The 22,760-nt window shown below is 36.1% G+C and overlaps 2 protein-coding genes across 7 annotated transcripts in view; one reads left to right on the top strand and one right to left on the bottom strand.

The window, feature by feature from the left end:
- Positions 1-22,760, bottom strand: part of LOC143040616 (ras-related protein Rab-7L1-like) — an 84,689-nt gene that overhangs the window by 50,478 nt on the left and 11,451 nt on the right. For all 3 annotated transcript variants that reach the window (XM_076211770.1, XM_076211764.1, XM_076211769.1), the window contains exon 2: positions 20,453-20,518. Coding sequence is in view for 2 of the 3 variants with exons in the window: in XM_076211764.1 (XP_076067879.1) it covers positions 20,453-20,518 (66 nt within the window). In the remaining variant the exon portion in view is untranslated. The remainder of the gene's footprint in view (positions 1-20,452; positions 20,519-22,760) is intronic.
- LOC143040615 (ankyrin repeat and BTB/POZ domain-containing protein 1-like) overlaps positions 6,677-22,760 on the top strand; it is a 58,331-nt gene continuing 42,247 nt past the window's right edge. For 3 of the 4 annotated variants that reach the window (XR_012967729.1, XM_076211759.1, XM_076211761.1), the window contains exons 1-3: positions 6,677-6,855; positions 14,662-14,724; positions 19,588-19,788. Coding sequence is in view for 3 of the 4 variants with exons in the window: in XM_076211759.1 (XP_076067874.1) it covers positions 6,788-6,855; positions 14,662-14,724; positions 19,588-19,788 (332 nt within the window). In the remaining variant the exon portion in view is untranslated. The remainder of the gene's footprint in view (positions 6,856-14,661; positions 14,725-19,587; positions 19,789-22,760) is intronic. The other variant, XM_076211760.1, reaches the window with a different exon arrangement.

The raw sequence follows: 22,760 nt of genomic DNA on the forward strand, positions 1-22,760 counted from the left end.
TATCTATATATATATGTCGGGCTCGTGAGGCAATGTTCTACAGTTGTCCACGGATACTCTTGGATACTGTGTTGAACTCATGGTCAGGTGGTCGTGAGTTCGATACCCGGGACCCCGCGCACGCTTCTTGCGTTGGTTCCCGGTAGCCCTGGCCAGGTGGGGAGGCGACTCGAACATCGGCCTAAAATATCTAGCGGTTTGCCGCGATTGACAGGGCTTGGCCTAACAGGGGTTTTTCACTTCCCTCCTCGTGGAAGTGGAATGGTGAGTATATGTATGTATGTATATATATATATATATATATATATATATATATATATGTATATATATATATATATATATATATATATATATGTATGTATGCATGTATGTATATATATGAATATATATATATGTATATATATATATATATATATATATATATATATATATATATATATATATATACTGCAAATGGTCTAGAGTCGAGTATCTGCTCCTAAAGCCTGCCTGTTCTCTCGGTTGGTTTCCATCTAAAACACGACTTAGTCTATTTGTAAGGATCTTGCAGAATACTTTATATCCATTTGATAGCAAGCTAATCGGCCAATAGTTACTAAGGTCCTTCTGGTCTCCTTTTTATGAAGTATAATCACTATAGCATTGCACCAAGCATCAGGAACGCTTGCTTGACGTAAACACTGGGTGTACAACACAGCTAATTTAATATGAACTAATTTTCCTGCGTCTTTCAACAGATCTATTGATATACCATCTTCCCCAGGTGCTTTTCCTCGTTTCATAGTTTTTAGAGCAAATTCTACTTCTTCCTTTGTAATCTCTGGTACACTACTAACGTTTACAGATGAATTTACTGACTCAACTACGGTCTTCGACGAGTATAGCTCTTGGTAAAATTCTTCTACTCTTTTTACCATTTTGTCTCTACATTTAATTATTTCTCCATTTCTATATACACATATATGTATGTATATTTTGGGTGCACATTCTCACTAATACAAAGTGAGTTGAACACAACAGTATTCTGACATTTATCAATCTTCAAAGGATTACAAAGGATTACAAAGGTGGAGCATGCCGACAGGAAACCTTTTGGTCCATATATAGGTCGGATGCGAAAAAAAGCATATTGATAATAAAATAATAAGTAAAAACTATAATAATGTAAATAACAAATAAAATACATAAATAAATGCATAGGTATAGTTAAATAATAAACAAACAGGTAAATAGTAAATAATAATAAATTGATATAACTAATAATAAACGAAAATCAGACAGACAAATGATAACAAAACAAAAACAAATAATATAAGATAAATTATAATCATTACAGCATCTTGCTTAGGTATTTATCTAAATGATTCTTAAAGCTTCGAACTGAACTACATTGCACTACCTGTGCAGGAAGTTTATTCCATTCATTAACTACACGGTTGGCAAAGTTGTTTCTACCTACTTTCAAATTGAATCTATTTCCGGACAGTTTGAGACCATTGTTTCTTGTCTGATTCTCATTCAATGTGAAAATTTTGTCACTTTTGATGTTGTCAATTCCCTTTAAAATCTTAAAGACCTGTATCAAGTCACCTCTGAGTCTACGCTTTTTTAGGGAAAACAGATTCATGTGTTTTAGTCGATTTTCGTATGATTTATTTTTGATATTTGGAATCAGTTTTGTGGCTCGCCGTTGTACTTTTTTCCAGTCTGTCAATGTCTTTAATGAGATTCGGTGACCATACGGAAACAGCATATTCCAAATGTGGACGAACTAACGATTTATATAGCTTGTTAATGAGTGATGGACTTTTGAAATCAAAAGATCGCGCAATCAGTCCTAGAATCTTATTTGCTTTCTCAGAGGCTGAAATACAGTGCTTGGATGATTTGAGGTCGTTACTGATAATTACGCCGAGATCTTTTTCACTAACCACTTTTGTTAACGAATTTCCAAATAACTTGTAATCGTACTTACTAATGTTCTCAATTTTTCTGACAGGAGTTCCTTCTGTCTTTGCCCATCCATCGTAGGAAAAATAATGGAAACTATCATCAGAGATGCTATCGAATATCACTTAGAAAGTAACCGTTTGATAAATGACAGCCAGCATGGTTTCAGACGGAAACGTTCTTACGTAACTAACTTACTCGAATTCTACAACACAGTTATCTCGAATTATGACAAAAGAAACAATATAGATTTAATATATCTAGACTTTGCAAAAGCTTTTGATACCGTCCCACACGAAAGACTACTTACTAAATTAGCTTTGCATGGAATAAGTGGTAGCCTATTAGGTTGGACTAGTAATTGGTTGAATGGTCGAAAACAGAGAGTTGTTTTAAATGGAAAAGTGTTGCAAGTGGAGTTCCTCAGGGTTCCGTTCTTGGGCCACTTCTATTCATAGTATATATAAATGATATAGACCATGGACTAAAATCTACTGTTTCCAAATTTGCTGATGATACAAAACTGTGCGGAGTGGCAAATGATCACCCAAACCAATTAGATATTCAAGAAGATTTAGATAAATTACAGCAATGGTCTGAAAAGTGGCTAATGAAATTTAACACAAGTAAATGCAAGGTAATGCACATAGGTAAAAATAACAGTAAGTACGATTACAAGTTATTTGGAAATTCGTTAACAAAAGTGGATAGTGAAAAAGATCTCGGCGTAATTATCAGTAACGACCTCAAATCATCCAAGCACTGTATTTCAGCCTCTGAGAAAGCAAATAAGATTCTGGGATTGATTGCGCGATCTTTTGATTTCAAAAGTCCATCACTCATTAACAAGCTATATAAATCGTTAGTTCGTCCACATTTGGAATATGCTGTTTCCGTATGGTCACCGAATCTCATTAAAGGCATTGACAGACTGGAAAAAGTACAACGGCGAGCCACAAAACTGATTCCAAATATCAAAAATAAATCATACGAAAATCGACTTAAGCACATGAATCTGTTTTCCCTAAAAAAGCGTATACTTAGAGGTGACTTGATACAGGTCTTTAAGATTTTAAAGGGAATTGACAACATCAAAAGTGACAAAATTTTCACATTGAATGAGAATCAGACAAGAAACAATGGTCTCAATCTGTCCGGAAATAGATTCAATTTGAAAGTAGGTAGAAACAACTTTGCCAACCGTGTAGTTAATGAATGGAATAAACTTCCTGCACAGGTAGTGCAATGTAGTTCAGTTCGAAGCTTTAAGAATCATTTAGATAAATGCCTAAGTAAGATGCTGTAATGATTATGATTTATGTTATATTATTTGTTTTTGTTTTGTTATAATTTGTCTGTCTGATTTTCATTTATTATTAGTTATATGTCAATTTATTATTATTTACTATTTACCTGTTTATTATTTTTACTATACCTATGCATTTATTTATGTATTTTATTTGTTATTTACATGATTATAGTTTGTATTTATTATTAATATGATATATATATGTATATATATATATATATATATATATATATATATATATGTATATTATTTTTTTTTTTTTGCATCCGACCTAGATATGGATCAAAAGGTTTCCTGTCGGCATGATCCGCCTTTGTAATCCTTTGTAATCCTCCAGAAGGAAGATCTACTGTCAGAAAACTTGAGAACATTAGTAAGAAGATTAATAATTGTCAGAGAATGATGTTGTGTTCAATTACTTTAGTATACATACATGCAAAAAAGAGACAGGCTTATAAGAAATATAAGTGCTCGGGTGCATCTAATGACTATGAATCTTATGTATCAATACAGAGAGATTCAAAAAAGACAATAAGAAAAAGAAAACGACAATACGAAATGAACATCGCTGATAAATCCAAAGAGAATCCCAAAGAATTCTATAGTGACATTAGAGATAAAAAGGTTGTTAGGAATCACATTGGTCCACTATTATCTGCTGACGGTCAACTTGAATATTCAAATGAAGGAATGTGCAATATCTTAAACAATCGTTTTAGCTCGGTATTCGTAAACGAAACACCTCAAAGTGAATTCCAAACTAAAACCTGTGAAAAGTCTAGGGTAAACTTACTCACTGCAGTAAATATAACAAAAGAAAAAATTAAAAGGTGTATAGATAAACTCAAGGTTAATAAAACGCCAGGGCCTGACGGTTGGCATCCAAGAATCTTAAAGGATATGATAAATGAGATTGTTGTTCCATTAGAAATTATTTTCAAGAAATCCATCCTATCCGGAGATGTCCCAAGAGAATGGAAGCTAGCTAACGTTACTCCTATATTCAAAAAAGGTGATAAAAAGAAGCCAAATAACTATAGGCCTATAAGTTTGACTTCAATCGTAGGAAAAATAATGGAAACTATCATCAGAGATGCTATCGAACATCATTTAGAAAGTAACCGTTTGATAAATGATAGCCAGCATGGTTTCAGACGGAAACGTTTTTGCGTGACTAACTTACTCGAATTCTACAACACAGTTATCTCGAATTATGACAAAAGAAACAATATAGATTTGATATATCTAGACTTTGCAAAAGCTTTTGATACCGTCCCACACAAAAGACTACTTACTAAATTAGCTTTACACGGAATAAGTGGTAGCCTATTAGGTTGGACTAGTAATTGGTTGAATGGTCGAAAACAGAGAGTTGTTTTAAATGGAAAAACTTCTGGATGGAAAATGTTACAAGTGAAGTTCCTCAAGGTTCCGTTCTTGGGCCACTTCTATTCATAGTATATATAAATGGACTAAAATCTACTGTTTCCAAATTTGCTGATGATACAAAACTGTGCGGAGTGGCAAATAATCACTCAAACCAATTAGACATTCAAGAAGATTTAGATAAATTACAGCAATGGTCTGAAAAGTGGCTAATGAAATTTAACACAAGTAAATGCAAGGTAATGCACATAGGTAAAAATAACAGTAAGTACGATTACAAGTTATTTGGAAATTCGTTAACAAAAGTGGATAGTGAAAAAGATCTCGGCGTAATTATCAGTAACGACCTCAAATCATCCAAGCACTGTATTTCAGCCTCTGAGAAAGCAAATAAGATTCTAGGACTGATTGCGCGATCTTTTGATTTCAAAAGTCCATCACTCCAAGCTATATGTATATAAATCGTTAGTTCGTCCACATTTGGAATATGCTGTTTCCGTATGGTCACCGAATCTCATTAAAGACATTGACAGACTGGAAAAAGTACAACGGCGAGCCACAAAACTGATTCCAAATATCAAAAATAAATCATTCGAAAATCGACGAAAACATATGAATCTATTTTCCCCCAAAAAAGCGTAGACTCAGAGGTGACTTGATACAGGTCTTTAAGATTTTAAAGGGAATTGACAACATCAAAAGTGACAAAATTTTCACATTGAATGAGAATCAGACAAGAAACAATGGTCTCAAACTGTCCGGAAATAGATTCAATTTGGAAGTAGGTAGAAACAACTTTGCCAACCGTGTAGTTAATGAATGGAATAAACTTCCTGCACAGGTAGTGCAATGTAGTTCAGTTCGAAGCTTTAAGAATCATTTAAATAAACACCTAAGCAAGATGCTGTAATGATTATAATTCATTTTATATTATTTGTTTTTGTCTTGTTATCATTTGTCTGTTTGATTTTCATTTATTATTAGTTATATGTCAATTTATTATTATTTACTATTTACCTGTTTGTTTATCACTTAACTATACCTATGCATTTATTTATGTATTTAATTTGTTATTTCCATTATTATAGTTTTTATTTATTACCTTATTACTATTATGTTGTTTTTTTTCGCATCCGACCTAGATATGGACCAATAGGTCTCCTGTCGGCATGCTCCGCCTTTGTAATATATGAATATATATATATTATATATATATATATATATACATATATATACATGTATATATATATATGTATATATATGTATATATATATATATATATATACATGTGTATATATATACATATATATATATATATATATATATACATACATATTTGTGAACACACGCTCCTAGTGTTTTTATTGCATGTATATATATATATATATATATATATATATATATATATATATATATATATATGTATATATATATATATATATATATATATATATGTATATATATATGTATGTATATATATATATATATATGTATACATATCTATCTATATATATGTATATATACATATATACATATATACATATATATATATATATTCACGGCAGTGTTAAAGAAATCCTGAATGAAATTAGTAAGCCAACAGAAAGAATAAGAATTCTCTTGTGTACGTTATATAAGAATAAAAATCAAGGGAACTTTAGAATTCTGTGGTGTAATTAATCTACGTTTTTTGTCCAATAATATATTGTAGGCTCATCACGCAAGAACTGTGTGACTATCATGGTATTGTGAAATCTTGAGAGTTAATAGGAATTTCCATTCAAAGAATAAGTCTATGATTTATTTCTTACCATATTCCTTGTCTCCGCCAGCATCAATTATTTGAATTTTGTTTACGTTTGACTAATAATATTGTTTTTAAGTCATCAGTGCATTAAGTACAAACTACTTAAACAAAACAGGCTATTATTGAACAAAATACAGTAGACATAAACAAATGGAAAGTACGACCATTTTAATCAATAAGTACGAGGATTCTGGTAAGTTGCAATGCGGCGAGATCAGCTGGGTAATATAAACAGTTGCGTGACATACTTGAAGCTCGGCCAACAAACCTGGTTGTTCAATACGCAATTCAAACGCAATTTGTGTTAGTATGGACTGTAAAAGATATTGGTAAAAATGAATTTAAGTATGGACGTATTCGAGCTATTTCAAAGCTGTAAGAAAGGAGACTATGAAACTGTGAGGTGAGGGAAGTCTTATTAAGTAACTAACAGTGACAGAAACATGAGAGTACGTAGTGTTTTACTTGTATACGTGTTTAATACATAACAGCCAATGAATGGTGTAGATGGCATAACAGCAGTAGTGTTTATTGTTATGTGGTATGTTTAATTGTGATATTTTAAAGTGTAATCAATCATATGAAAAATATACCTCAATTTATGTGTTTGGTAACAAGGAGTGACACAGTAAGATGTGGGAAAATGTTGTCATGTCTGCTAGCTTCAGATAAACTTACCATTTATTCACAGACTTTCACAAATAATCTTGTTTATTTTCCACTACAGGAATGCCATTGATAATGATGAACCAATGTCAAATCTGTAAAGAGGTGTCTATATAACAATTAGGCAGAACATTATAACATGTATTTTTGCGACTTGGTGTCACTTCCATTAATATTTGCAGTAGCCGTTTTGTATATGGGATTTCATATATTTGCTAGTAATCCTTTGCAGTGGACCATTTTACAGATAATAGTAGAGTTATTAAATCTTTAGAATAATAGTCAAAATCTGTCAGTTGAATTAGGTGGGAATGACTTACCCACTCACTGATATATTAATTTGTAGCTTAGTTGTGGTGCTGCTGTCTTGTTAGAGTGGACAACAATATAGCTTGCTGTAGAGGATTGCTAATTAGAACAAGAAATACTCTAAACAAAATTATAATTGCTCATATCAATCCAACAGGGTGGAAAAAGATAGGAGGAAATCTTTGGCTAGATGGATAGTTAGTGCAATTCATTCACTTTTGTGAGGTTAGGTTTGTCAGACTATATGAAGCTATTGGCCTCAGTTAGGGTCAAGGATAAATAGAAATAGGGCTTCAGCAGTTTCACTCTATTGTGGAAAAGTCTTGAAAAGTCTGTTATAGGCAGAGCAAAAAAAATTACTCTTTTTTTTTTTCCAGAGATCTGTGCTTGTCAATGTGAGTGTCTTAATTAGTGTTTCTCACAAATTCATCCTTATGTGCCATTCAAATAAAATATGATGGATACAAATGTGACACAGTATAAAAATACAGCACTAATATTTATATATTTCATTTATAGTCTCTATCTCTCTAATGTGGGAGACCATAGACATCGGTAGCAACGTGTCTCTTATGCCACACTGCAATTCCAAGGAAAAACATATTTATTCTCAGATCACAAAATGAGTAAAATTCTCATGAGCAACATCAGCTGCCTGGTGTACAATGATTTGATGATGCACCACAATACTTGCGTTATGAAATATGAAGTTACAGCTGTATTACTTATTCTCTTTCACTCTAAATATTAATAACCACTGAAAATATGATCAAGCCAATTCACAGAATATGGGGTCACTCATCTACAGCTACAAAATAAATATTATCAAGACACCAATGCCGGCATTCTCACACAGGAGTCCCTCAGATAACACGGGGGTTAGGTTCCTGAAATTACCATGTATGACCAAATCTGCGTATGCTGACATTCCATATTAAATACCGAGAACCGTATGTATGTATATATGTACGTGTGTGTGTGTATGTATGTGTGCGTGCGTGTGTGTGTGTGTGTGTGTATTTACCTACTTGTATTTTACGGGAAGGGGAGCTATGCTCGTGGGGTCCCGTCTTCATATCTCATTTTATCTAAACTATTTTTAAATTCATGTATTGTTGTGTGTGTGTGTGTGTGTATTTACCTAGTTGTATTTTACGGGAAGGGGAGCTATGCTCGTGGGGTCCCGTCTTCATATCTCATTTTATCTAAACTATTTTTAAAATTGTGTGTGTGTGTGTGTGTATTTACCTAGTTGTATTTACCTAGTTGTATTTTACGGGAAGGGGAGCTATGCTCGTGGGGTCCCGTCTTCATATCTCATTTTATCTAAACTATTTTTAAATTCATGTATTGTTTTTACACACACCACTTTCTCATCTAACTTGTTCCAACTGTCTATTGCTCTGTGAGGAAAGCTGTTCTTTTTAAAATCTCTTCTATAGCTGTCTTTTTTTATTTTCTTTCCGTGTCCTCTTGTATTTCTGTCATCCCATTTTATCAGATTCTCTCTATCAGTAATTTCTATGCCTTTCATGATTCTGTAAATAGCTATCAAATCTCCTCTCTCTCTTCTTTGCTCTAGTGTCTGTAGTTTAAGTTTTTGTAGTCTCTCTTCATATGATAGTTTTGAGAGTGTTGGTGCCAGTTTTGTAATTGCTCTTTGTATTCTTTCAAGTTTTTTTATACATTTTTTTGTACTTGGTGACCATATCGTTGCTGCATATTCCAATCTTGGTCTTATCAGGGTGATTAGGATTTTCCTCACCATTTCTTCATCCAGGTATGTAAATGCCACTTTAATTGTTCTTATTAAATTATAAGTTTCTCCAAAAATCTTATTTATATGTTTCTCAGGTGACATATTATTCATAACAATGACTCCCAGGTCCTTCTCATTTTCTACTTTTTTTATTCCTTCTTTTCCCAAATTATATGATCCTGTTATTCTGTTTTTGCTTTTTCCAAATTCCATTATACTACACTTTTTTGTATTGAACTCCATCTCCCACTTCCTACTCCATTCTTGTACTTTATTTAGATCTCTCTGTAGTGATTCACAATCTTCTTCAGTTTTCACTCTTTTCAGTAGTTTTGCATCATCTGCAAAGAAGCTCATATAGCTTTCAATTCCTTCATCCATATCATTAATATATATAGCAAACATTATTGGGGCCAGAACTGTTCCCTGCGGGACACCGCTTATTACTTCATTCCATTTTGAGTGCTGATCTCTTATCACTACTCTCATTTTTCTTTCTTGCAAAAAGTCTTCCATCCAATTTAGCAATTTACCTTGTATTCCTCCTTCATATTCTAATTTCTTAAGCAACTTCTTATGTGGTACTTTGTCAAAAGCTTTTTTTAGGTCTAGAAATGCACAATCAGCCCATCCATCTCTTTCTTGTATTATATCTATTAGCCTTGAATAGAAACATATTAAATTGGTGACGCATGATCGTCCTTGTCTGAATCCAAATTGCCTTGGATTTAGTACGTTGTTTTTTTCCAAGTATTTTACCCATCTACTTTTGATAATTCTTTCACATATTTTTGCTATTGTACTTGTTAGAGAGACTGGTCTATAGTTGGTAGGTTCTTCTTTATTTCCTCCTTTATATATAGGTACTATATTTGCTTTTTTCCAATCTTCTGGAACTTTTCCTTCTTTTAAGGAACTGCTTATTATGCTATGTATTTTGTCTGCCAGTTCATTCCTGCATTCTTTCAGAATCCAGTTTGCTATTTCATCTGGCCCATGCGATTTTCTGACATCAAAATTACCCAAGTGTGTCAATATTTCATTCTTTGTTACTTCTATTTCTTCCATAGGGGGGACTTTTTCCTTCCACTCAATCTCTTCAGGTTGTATATTTTCCCTTGTAAACACTGATTTAAAATGTTTGTTCATAATTTCTGCCATTTCCATTTCCTCAGTGTATTCAACTCCTCCTTGTCTTAATTTCTCTAAGTCTTGTTTGTTTTTCAGTTTATTGTTTACAAATCTGTAGAATAGTTTTGGTTGATCTTTACACTTTTCTATAACATCTTTTTCATATTTTCTTTTTTTCTCTCTGCACTTTTGTACATATTCATTTCTATAACCAGTATATATTTTCCATTTTTCAGGTCTTCTGTCTTTTTTCCATCTGTTCCAGGCTTTGTCTCTTTTGTCCTTTAACTCCCTACAACTTTTGTTGTACCAGCATTTTACATATTCTTTTTCTTGTTTTTGTCTTGGGACATACTTTTCCACTCCTTTTTTGTAAATTTTTGTCAAAATATTCCATTTCTCTTCCACTGTTGTTTCTTCTTTGTATATTTCTTCCCAGTTTTCTTGTTGGAAGAATTCTCTTATTTTATCAAAGTTTGTTTTTTCATACATCATTCTTCCTTTTCTATATTGTTCATTTCTTTTCATATATTTTTCTTCATTAAGTTCCAGTTCAATCAATATGTGGTCACTTTTACCTATTGGTGTTTTATATTCAATCTTGTCCACTATTCTAGGTTCAGATGTAATTATTAAGTCTAGCCTCGATGGTTCTTCTTCATTTCTATACCTAGTGTTCTCTTGTATCCATTGTGTCATTGAATGGTCAGTAATCATCTCAAGTAGAGCATTTCCCCATGAGTCATCACCACTCTTTACTGTCATTTCTTCCCAGCAGATTTCTTTGCAATTAAAGTCGCCCATCATAACTATTCTTCCTCCGTCTTCCATTATTTTAGTTAATGCTATCTTTGTGTCCTCTAACATACTTTTATGTTCACTCTCCTCCCATGAGGCTGTTTTCGGAGGCACATAATTGATCACAAATTTTCTGCTCTTCTTATCTCGGTCTTCCACTTCTATCATAATCATCTCTACTGTATTCTTTCCATATATGACACCTTTCACGTTTATATCCTTCTTAGTCAGGAACATAACTCCACCCCCTTGTTTTTTCTCTCTGTTTCTAATCCAATAATTGTATGTATCATGTCCTACACTGTTGGGTGGTAGTGGGCCTTTTAATTTTGTTTCTACAATTCCCATTATGTCCGGTTCTTTTTCTTTCAAATAATCATTCAGTTCATTCAATCCTGTTATCAATCCATCTATATTTGTGTAAGACACTCTTAGTTTTCTGCCACTTCCATTGTATTCTCTGTTTCCCTTATGTTTTTCTTTAGTATGTCGAACTGCTTTATTTTCATGTTCACTACTCTCCAATAGAATCTCTCTTTCTCTGACTCCGTTCTTTCCTCGTTTTTTGCCTTAGCTTCAATTCTTTTCTGCTTTTCTGCCTCTCTTTCCTCCTTATTCATTTCTCTTTTTATCCATACCTTTTTATATTGATCATTTGTTGCTAGTTTCCCTGTCTTGGATAGAATTTTCTCTGCTGTTGTTTGTGACCTGAATTTAATCTTAATTGGTCTGGTCTTATCTGTACTATATTTTCCGAGTCTGAATTTTTCCTCAATTTCCTTTATAATTTCTGGTTCATCTTCCTGGACTAATTTTAATAAACTGCTTACTCTTTCATTTTCCTCCTTGATTCTTGCAGTTCTATCTGGGTTATGTTTCTCTTCCATTCCTAATATAATTATACATTTCTTTTTGTCAGCTAATTCTCTTACTATATTCTCCTTCTGTCTCATCACTTTAATAACTGAGTCTTCATTATGTTCTTTCAATTGCTGTTTGACTATGTCAGTGAATGAAACCTTATTCCCTTCTTGAGTTATTCTCCAATTTTTAGCTTCTGTAGCTAGTTTCTCTCTGTTTTCATTACTATTCTTCTTCAATTTCTCATTCTCCTCCTTTACATTTCCTAACTGTCTTTTTAGGTCCTCTATTTCTTCAGTTAAGTTTCTGTTAGCCTTCTCTAGTTGTTCCAACCTTTCAATTCTTTGAAAAATGGAGTCTACGTTACCTAACTTACGCTCCAAGTCCTCGATCACCTTATCAACTCTCTCCTCTAGTCTTATCAGTCGGGGGGGGGGGGTTGTGTCCCCCCCACCCTCTTTAAATCCCTGGAACATATTCTCGTCACTTTCTTCTGTATTGCTCCTCTCTATACTTCTAATCTTTACATTTTTATTAGACATTTGATCCTCGCTAAGTCTTTTGTTTACCTTCCGCTTGTCTGGCTGGTCAAAGTCTACTCCCTCCTCATTTCCTTCCATTTCCCTCAGTAATCCCTCCCCTTTTCCTCTTTCCCTACGTTCCCACTATTCCACGAGCAATTTCCCCCCCACCCTGCAAAAACACTAGGCACTTCTCTTTGCGTTGGGATCCACAGACTTCACTTTTCTTCAGAACGTCTTCTAAGCCGTCCATTCGTTGAAGTGTGTGTGTCTGTGTGTGTGTGGTGTATGTATGTGGCGTTTGTGGCATATGTATGTGTTTGTGCGTATATACATGTGTGTGTATGTGGTGTATATGCATGTGTGCATGTGGCGTATATACATATGTGTGTGTATGTGGCGTATACACGCGTGTGTGTGTATGTGGCGTATGTATATGTGTGTGTATGTGGCATATGTATGTGTGTGGCGTGTGTGTGTGTGTGCGTGCGTGGGTGTATGTGTCTGTGTTCACATGTACAAGTAAGCATGTATGTGCGTGTCTGTGTTCATATTTGTGTGTACATGCACGCGCATTCACAACATACACTGGTTGTCTAACACATGTCTACGTGTGCATGTCTACACATGTGTAAGCATGTATATGTCTGTTTTTGATCTCCCAAACCACCACCGCCAGTAACAACAAGAACCTCATAAGAGAAATTAAGACACGACACGCGCAGTCATTATCAGACTTATTAGTTGTGTTCTAAAACAAAAGAAACATTACACTTCAACAGGTTAGGGCGGTAAAATGTCACGATAGCATGGTGCAGGTGATGGAAGCGACAAGCTAAAGCTTGTTGTCCCCTCCCTCCCTCCTGCATCAGTACCCAGAGGTTGACATGTGACCGCAGGCAGCCACCCACGGCTATCCCCTCACCCCACACCCTTGTTTGAGCAGTTCCCAGTGTACATAATGACCGCGTTATGTGAGGATTGACTGTATATGGTAAAATAGAAAGCAGTCACCACAAATGTTTGCGATGTTGCCGTGTGTGTGCGTATGAGTGTCCGACTCGGAGCGAATTTTAAAACGGTTCTCTACATTTGAAATGGTTTGAAATAAGATCCGTGTATGATTGAATCCGTGTTATTCGAATCTGCATTATTTGAGGGACTCCTGTATACCCGCTCGTGCCTCATGATGCCTATGTAGGCATCGATGTACTGAAAGGTGTTAAGACCAGCTGCCAAACACACCAGCTGCCAAACACCCAACTCAATCAAATCCCTTTTGACATTAACTCGACAAAAAAGTTCCTCCTAAAATTTAGAAGCAAGAATCATGCTTGTATGACTACATCTATCTTTGTGGGCATGAAGACTATTTCACCGTAATTTGTGATATTTTTGTCCATAGTGAAACCTATGGGAAAGTCAAAGAATTGTTGCAGGCTATTGGGGGAATGTGTTTCCATTCATTAGAATTAGAGTTGATAGTTATTATTATGATATAGGAGTAGTGATGCAAAAATAAAAAAAATCTAATCGCAAGTCTAAAAAACTTTTTTTTATGAGTTTTTTTTTGACACGTCCAAATTTGTTCAGATATTAAATATCAAGTGTATGAAAACAGGTGTAAGTACTTGATTCATCCCTCCACATGTGCGTATCTACCTTATCCAAAGAGACATCAGACACAGTATAAAGATAAACAAGTAATTGACCTTTTTAGTCAGGATTCAGATGCTGCAACAAATGTAGATACTGTATATGGGCCAATATGGCTACCTTACAAAATTTACTCTTAGTATAATATTCAAAGATTAAACACTCCAAATTTCCTTGTCATGAATGGTTAAACATACACATAAAATAGGATAAACAATAAGGTATGCACAAATTGATCATAGTCTATGGGCCTGGAAAATATAAAAAAAAATGAAAATATCCATTTTTTTTAGTCAAGGTGTTTTTCTTATAATTTTTTTTTTATAAATAAATGTTTTTTTTTTTTTTTTAGTTGCATCTATATATAAGAGTTGTAGTAGAGAGATTGGGGGAATGTGTTTCCATTCATTAAAATTAGAGATAATAGTTATTATTATAGGAGTTGTAGTAGAGAGCTGGTGTCGTATGCTGCAGTTATTGTTTATTAATTGTGTGAAATCTGTTTCAGAATTTTGGTGGAACAGAAGGATGTTGACGTTAATATTCGAGATAGGTGGGACAGTACCCCATTGTAAGTATAATACTATTTTACTTTTTTTTTCATTATTTGTGTTAAGTATTGTTCTGATGTGCAATTGACAGTAATATAGATTATGTACCCCATTGTAAGTATAATACTATTTTACTATTTTGTTTTTTCATTACTTGTGATAAGTATTGTTCTGATGTGCAATTGACAGTCATATAGATTATGTACCCCATTGTAAGTATAATACTATTTTACTATTTTATTTTTTTCATTACTCGTGTTAAGTATTGTTCTGATGTGCAATTGACAGTTATATAGGTTATGCACCCCATTGTAAGTGTAATACTATTTTATCATTTTGTTTTTTTCATTACTTGTGTTAAGTATTGTTCTGATGTGCAATTGACAGTCATATAGATTATGTACCCCATTGTAAGTATAATACTATTTTACTATTTTATTTTTTCATTACTCGTGTTAAGTATTGTTCTGATGTGCAATTGACAGTTATATAGGTTATGCACCCCATTGTAAGTGTAATACTATTTTACCATTTTGTTTTTTTCATTACTTGTGTTAAGTATTGTTCTGATGTACAATTGACAGTCATATAGGTTATGCACCCCATTGTAAGTGTAATACTATTTTACCATTTTGTTTTTTTCATTACTTCTGTTAAGTATTGTTCTGATGTGCAGTAACCCCTCCACCTATGGATTGGGGGATTTGCTTTTCACTTGGATACATAGGATGAGGTGGATGGATGGGGTGAAGGGGGCTTTGGGGAAGAGGGGAATGTCTGTTGAGGAAGGACGGGAGAGGACAGAAGACGGGTGAATGGAGAATGGTTGTATATGGATGATGTTGTGATTGCATGAGGTGGAATGGGTGGGGGGATGGTGGGTGAGGTAGTATGTGTGAGCAAAATTTGACGCAGCCTGAAGGGATTTCTATCTGTCCTCTCATTTTATGCAATGGGGGGACGGAGAGGGGGGTCGCCGATTTAATGAAGCGGCCTTGCTGTGGATGTGCTGTGTCGTGCGACACTGCTTCTGACCCAGGGCAGTGGACAAGGTGCAGGGATGACCCGTCATTTCAGGAGGTGCTAAGATAAGAGGGAGGATGGAGGGGTGTGGAGTGTATTCAGGGATGGAATGGGTGGGAATGATTTTATGCCTTTTTCTTTTTGGCTACCCCCCTTGTAAGGGGGAAAAAGCCTTGGTATATGTATGTATGTATGTACATTAATTTATTGGTACTCAAAATAAAACTTAATTTAAAGACTTTGTTATGGTTAATGCTTGGTAGATTTATTAACCTGATGAGACTTTGTAACGATAACTAGTTAGGATTGTGTTAAGCAGAGAATAATTTGGGAAGTAGCTATGGTGTTTTTGTGGTTTAAACATTAAATTTGGCATAAATCTTGTACAGAGTACATACTAGTTAAATATATAAAATTCTAAATTAAGTTCTTCAAATCTATAAGTCTTCATTGTTTAGTACTTGTAATTCATTTGATGTAAAATGAGGAAGAAGGAAAATAAAAGACGTGGGCATAGTTCTGAGTTTATTCCTGACTGGAACTAGACCCGTCTTTTCTTTTTCCACCATCCTCAACTTGTCAGAATGTCTCAACAAAATCAAAATTAATAGTTCTTGTAAAACAAAATAAAAATGAATGCATACATAGATATACCAAAGGCTTTTTCCCCCTTACAAGGTACATACATACATACATACATACATACATATACCAAGGCTTTTTCCCCCTTACAAGGGAGGTAGCCAAAAAGGGAAAGGCATAAAATCATTTCCACCCATCCCATCCCTAAATACACTCCACACCCCTCCACACCTCCCTCTTATATGAGCACATCCTGGATGACGGGTCATCCCTGCACCTTGTCCACTGCCCTGGGTCAGAAGCAGTGTCGCAAGACACAGCACATCCACAGCAAGGCCGCTTCATTAAATTGGCAACCCCCCCCTCTCCGTCCCCCCATTGCATAAAAGGAGAGGATGGGGAGAAATCCCTTCGGGCTATGTCAAATTTTGCTCACACATACTACCTCACCCCTGCCCATTCCACCTCATGCAATCACAACATCATCCATATACAACCCTTCTCCATTCACCCCTGTCTTCTGTCCTCTCCCGTCCTTCCTCAACAGACATTCCCCTCTTCCCCAAAGCCCCCTTCACCCCATCCATCCACCTCATCCTAGGACGTCCCCTCATATTCACTCCCTCCACATCTGCCTTCCATACCTCTTTTACTAGTCTTTCTTCACTCATTCTTTCCATGTGTCCAAACCATCCTAATTTTCTTTCATCAACCCTATCTTCCAGCTCCTTTTCCACCCCTGTTCTCCTCCTCACCTCCTCATTTCTCACTCTATCTAGCCTAGTAACCCCCATCATACTTCTCAGACACCTCATCTCAAACACATTCAAACTCCTTCTCTCTTCCTCTCTTATGTTCCATGTTTCTGCCCCATACAGTGCTGTTGGCATAATCACTCCTTCATACAGTCTCCTCATAGCATCCATTCCCAAATGTCTATTCCTCATTACACTCTTTAATCCACCAAGGCATTTACTCGCTTCTCTCAATCTACATTCTACCTCCACCTTCACTCCACCTTTTCCTGCCACATTTGCACCCAAGTATCTAAAACTATCCACTTCCTCCAATCGCTCTCCCTTAATGCTCACTTCCAATCTACTGCCACTTTCACCCCTTGTACATCTCATCACCTTACTTTTACCCACATTTATCATTAGCTTTCTTCTGTCACATACTCTCCCAAACTCTGCCACCAACTTCCTCAATCCCTCCTCCGATCCTGCCACAAGCACAGTGTCGTCCGCAAACAACAGCTGGCTCACCTCCCACTTTTCTCCATTTTCTTTAACCATCTCCAATCCCTTGCCCACCACCCTTGCATTTACCTCTCGCTCACCCCATCCATGTATAAGTTGAACAGCCAGGGCAACATAACACATCCTTGACGAAGTCCTACCTTTACCTCGAAGGTAGGTAGCCAAAAAACAAAGCCATAAAAACCATTCCCACCCATTCCATCCCCAATACACTCCACTCCCCTTCATCCTCTACCCTCAAAATGAATAGATCTTTTAAACTTGAATGCATTCAGCCATTTTAGTCCCCCCATGTAATGGATTTTGGAGGCATTGCACAAAATCCAGTGACTTGGAATAAATTCGACAGTCCTCTGAATATATGTTTACAACATATCAAGAACCCATCTTCATGATCCTTGGTGAATCTAATATTAGATTACAGTTAGTGTATTGATTTTATTATATTTATTGACTGATATCTCTCCCCCCCCCACACACACACTTTTTGTGCATTAAATCCAGGGATGGGTTACTTTGGAATTTGCATAATTTATTATGTTGTGTTTTAACAAATATAATTACTTCTTATCCTATACAGAAAGGCCTCTCTGCTTTAAAGAAAATTAGCTTTTTTTTTTTAAAAGCTTCCCCAGTTGTGGAAAGTCTGGTGAAAATAATTGCACATGGCTGCCAAGTTTAAAAGAGCTTGGTTTATACATTATTTAAATCTGAATATTGAGCACATGGCATAAAGGACTTGAAGTATTTATTGGAGCAGCATTCAATGTTGCATCCCAGAAAGAAAAAAATAATCACTGATTTTGTCATTCACATCTCAAAATCATAGCCTTTGCATAAAGTGTATCTTTAGTTTTTCAAAAATCATATGGGATGCATACCTTTTTTTTTCCTGATTTTTTTTTTTTACTATTCTTAAAACAGTTGTCATTCAGAGACCAATAAGGAGTACCTGATTGTAGTGATCCTGCTAGAAGGAATCTGTCAACCCCTTCATGTCCAGCCATGAGCCATGAGCCCTTTCTGTATCATCATCAACTGTATTTCTTCCTTCTTTTGCCATATTGATACCTGACATCCAGAAGGTGCTCCCTTTCTACTACTTTCAGCTGGTGACATTTATTTTTTATTATTTGTTTATTTGTTTGTTATTATTTGTGTATTATAATTTGCTTGATTTTCATTTATCATTAGTTATCTGTCAATTTATTATTATTATTTACTCTTTACCAGTTTGTTTATTATTTTAAATATACGTATGCATTTATTTAGTATTATATTATTATAATTTTTATTTATTTTTCTTTTATTTATTTATCAATATTATATTTTTTCCACATCCGACCTAGTTATGGACCAAAAGGTTTCTTGTCGGCATGCTCCACCTTTGTAATCCTTTGTAAAACAGTATTACATGAATACAGCACAAACAAAAGTCTAGAATTTCTTCATAAAGAGATCTCTGGGATGGCCCAAGTACTGCAGCTAGCCATTGTGGTGATGTGGTTTACAGTTAGTGAAACTTAAGGCAACAATTATTATATTATTATTATTAGTTGCTGTGATGCATGAGGGGGAGTGGGTGAGGGATGGGGGGTGAGGGAATATGTGTGAAAAATAAATTGATGCAGTCCGAAGGGATTTCTCCCCATCTTCTCATTTTCTGCATGAGGGGGAGAGAGGGGGGGGGTTGCCAATTTAATGAAGCAGCCTTGCTGTGGATGTGCTGTGTCTTGCGATATTGCTTCTGACCCAGGGCAGTGGGGGAGGTGCAGGGATGACCTGTAATCCAGGAGGAGCCAAGATAAGAAGGAGGGAGGGGGGTGGATGGGAATGGAGTATGTGGGGATGGAGTGGATGGGAGTGGAATTTATGCCTTTATTTTTTGGCTACCTCCCTTGTAAGGGGGAAAAGGTCTTTGGTACTGTACATGTATTAGTTTTTATTCAGGAAATAATTGAAATTAGCTCTAGGTAAAAAAGTATATATACTGTGTATAATTGAATGATTGCATTTCAGATACTATGCATGTCTTTGTGGACATTTACAAGTTGTTGAATTCCTCATCGGAGTTGGTGCACGATGTGAAGCCAACACATTTGATGGAGAACGTTGTTTATACGGTGCACTGACAGATGATATTAGACGGTTGTTGACTCAGCACAACCTAGTCAGTGCGCACACAATAAGAAGAGATGCCTATGATGAGTTTTTAAGGCGGTAAGTCTAGTGAAGTAATCATTCTTTCTTAATGGTTGGGAATGATAAGTAATAATGGATATGGAACTGCCTAGTGTAGGCCTTATGGTCCCTTGCAGTCTCCTCCATTCTTATGTTCACATGTTTTTATATCACAGAGGTGGGTGGAGTAAACTTCAGGAGAAGATCGATAATGAGGAGAAAGGATGAGGTTGATGGATGAGGTGAAAGGGGCATTGAGTGCAAGATGATTGTCTGTTGAGCAGGGAAGGGAGAGACCAAGAGGTAGGTGCGAGTGGAGAGGGGTTGTGAGTGTATGAGAAATTAATGTGTCCCAAAGGGATCTTTTCTTGTCTACTCTGTAAATTATGGAGTGGATGAGGGTAGAAAGTGGCCTTGTAATGATAGCTGGGGGAAAGCCAGCTTTGGCTGTTGGCCCTTGCTATGGAGGTGCTGTCCTGGTGCATCGCCTCTGACCTGAGCAGAGGGTGTGGGACTGGGATGACCTGTTGTCCACATTGACCCAAGATAGAAGGAACAGCAAATGGGTGTTGGAAGGGTGTAAAAAGGGTGAAGGGTGGTCACTCCCCTTGTAAAGGTGAAAGGGCCTTTTGGTATATGAATGGTAAGCGTAAAATTATTTTAGAATAGAAAATAGAATTATTGCAATTTAGAAATGACTTACCGTGTTGTGAGTTGTCCACATCAACACTGTTTAGGTAACGATCACGGGTAACGTCTCGTGTAGAATCTGAAAGGTGTAAACGAAATTAGTGGAGTTTAACGATAAGTTGGTGGGTTGTCTTTTAAGTGTAATCTTCTATACTATTTCCATTATCTCGTGACCCACAAGGTGTTGTCTACCATGTTGTCACATACTGAATCAAAATATTCAGCATATACCGGAAGCTGTCCACTACTCCAAGTATGTTAACATGGAATATTCTAAATGCATATTGATTTTTTCATTAAATGGTAAGTGATACAAGTAATTGTTATACATTTGAAGAAAAGAAGAGACTTGTTAAATGATGTGGTGTCTCAGGTCAGGTGACATTGCCCCGGCTCCTGACCTTGGAATTTCCGTGGGGTTGGGGTTGGGGGGTCGCTTACGTAGAGAAGCTGAATGTGGGTCATCGGGCTGCTTGCAGTCTCTTTAATTATACCGGTCATACATGCAAATATAAAGAAAATGGTGTCTCCCCCGTTTTCTTTGGAGGTGGTTTAGACATGGCAACGCTGCTGGTTTTGCCGGTCACATCCTATGGGTCACCAGATAATGGAAGAAGTATAGTCTGTTTGGGCATGTAGAATGGCTCATGTAAGAAGACTTTGGGCAATGTTTTAGAACATGTCATGGACCATTGTGTAGTTTGACTCCTTTGGATCCTGATAGTTTTATAACAAAAATAGCATGTGATGTTTATCATGTTACTGTATCTTGTAGAAGTTATACAGCACTCTTGTCCTTTATTAGTTTTATTCCATGGCAACTCAAGAAGGATGAGGAGTGTGGGATTTCATGTTGTAGGAATTACCAAGGCTGCACATGTCTTAAGTATTTAACAAAAAAAAAAAAAAAAAAAATAGAAAGATAATTTTTTACCCATAAATTTCCTTTTTTTTTGTGCTTATGAATGTGAAGTGGCCTTGCTGTGGATGTGCTGTATCTTGCTGCATTGCTTCTGACCCAGGGCAGTGGGCAAAATGCAGGGATGGCCCGTCATCTAGGAGGAGGCGGGAGGAGATGGAGGGAGGGGGAAGTGATGGATGGGAGTGGAGTATGTGGGGATGAAATGGGTGGGTGTGGATTTGTGCCTTTGACTTTGGCTACCTCCCTTGTAAGGGGGAAAAAGCCATTGGTATATGTATGTATGTATGTATGTATGAATGTTTTTTGGTACGTGAGTTTTATTTGTTTCTACATACATATACCAAAGGCTTTTTCCCCCTTACATGGGGGGTAGCCAAAAAGAAAAAGGCATAGAAATCACTCCCACCCATTTCATTTCCCATATATTCCACTCCCCTCCACCCTCCTCCCTCCCTCCTATCTTGGCACCTCCTGGATGACGGGTCATCCCTGCATCCTGTCCACTGCCCTGGGTCAGAAGCAGTGTCATGAATTCGGCGACCCCCCCCCTTTCCGTCCCCTCATGTAGGAAAGGAGAAGACGGGGAGAAATCCCTTCGGGCTGCGTCAAATTTTTTCTCATACATACTTCCTCACACCCCATCCCCCACCCACTCCCCTCCATGCATCACAGCATCATCTATACACAACCCTTCTCCATTCACCCCTATCTTCTGTTTGTTTCTAATTCTGTGATTTTCATTTGGAAGTGCCGTGTGTGGAGGTCATGGATGTTTTCCTGTGTTGATCATGTTTGGCAGGAGGGTGAGGATGTTGTTATGTCCGGGGAACTTACTGATTATGTTCAGAAGGATTTAGACTGAACAAATTTAGATTTGAAAAGGAAATAAGCAAGGATTTGTTTACTAATAGGGTGGTCAACGAATGAAATAGACTTAGTAACCAATTAGTGAGCGCTGAAACTATCAGTTGTTTTAAGAAATGGTTAGACAACTTTATGGATGAGGATGACAGGTGGTGATGGACATGGAACTGCCTAGTGTAGGCCTTATGGTCTCATGCATATTTTGGTTGGGGAGTTATTATATTTTGTTTCCCATTTGATCTGCTTCTTTCGTGTTCAGCCACATTGTGTTGTGTGTTCATAGCATCTGCCATTGTGCTGTTCTTGAGTTGAGAGGTTGGAATTGAAGGACATGGCTCCAAGTGGCTGAATTGATGGGTGGTATATAAATATTTGTGATTTTTTTTTTTTTTTTTTTTTTTTTTTTTTTTTTTTTATTGCAGAAATTGAGAAGAGGGAGGGAGGGGGGGTGGATGGGAGTGGAGTACATGGGGATGGAATGGATGGGAGTGGTTTTTATGCCATTGTTTTTTGTCTATGTCCTTGTAAGAGGGAA

Source organism: Oratosquilla oratoria, chromosome 29 (genome assembly GCF_046742065.1).
Source record: "Oratosquilla oratoria isolate Oo_2021 chromosome 29, ASM4674206v1, whole genome shotgun sequence".
In the NCBI taxonomy this organism is placed as follows: Eukaryota; Metazoa; Arthropoda; class Malacostraca; order Stomatopoda; family Squillidae; genus Oratosquilla; species Oratosquilla oratoria.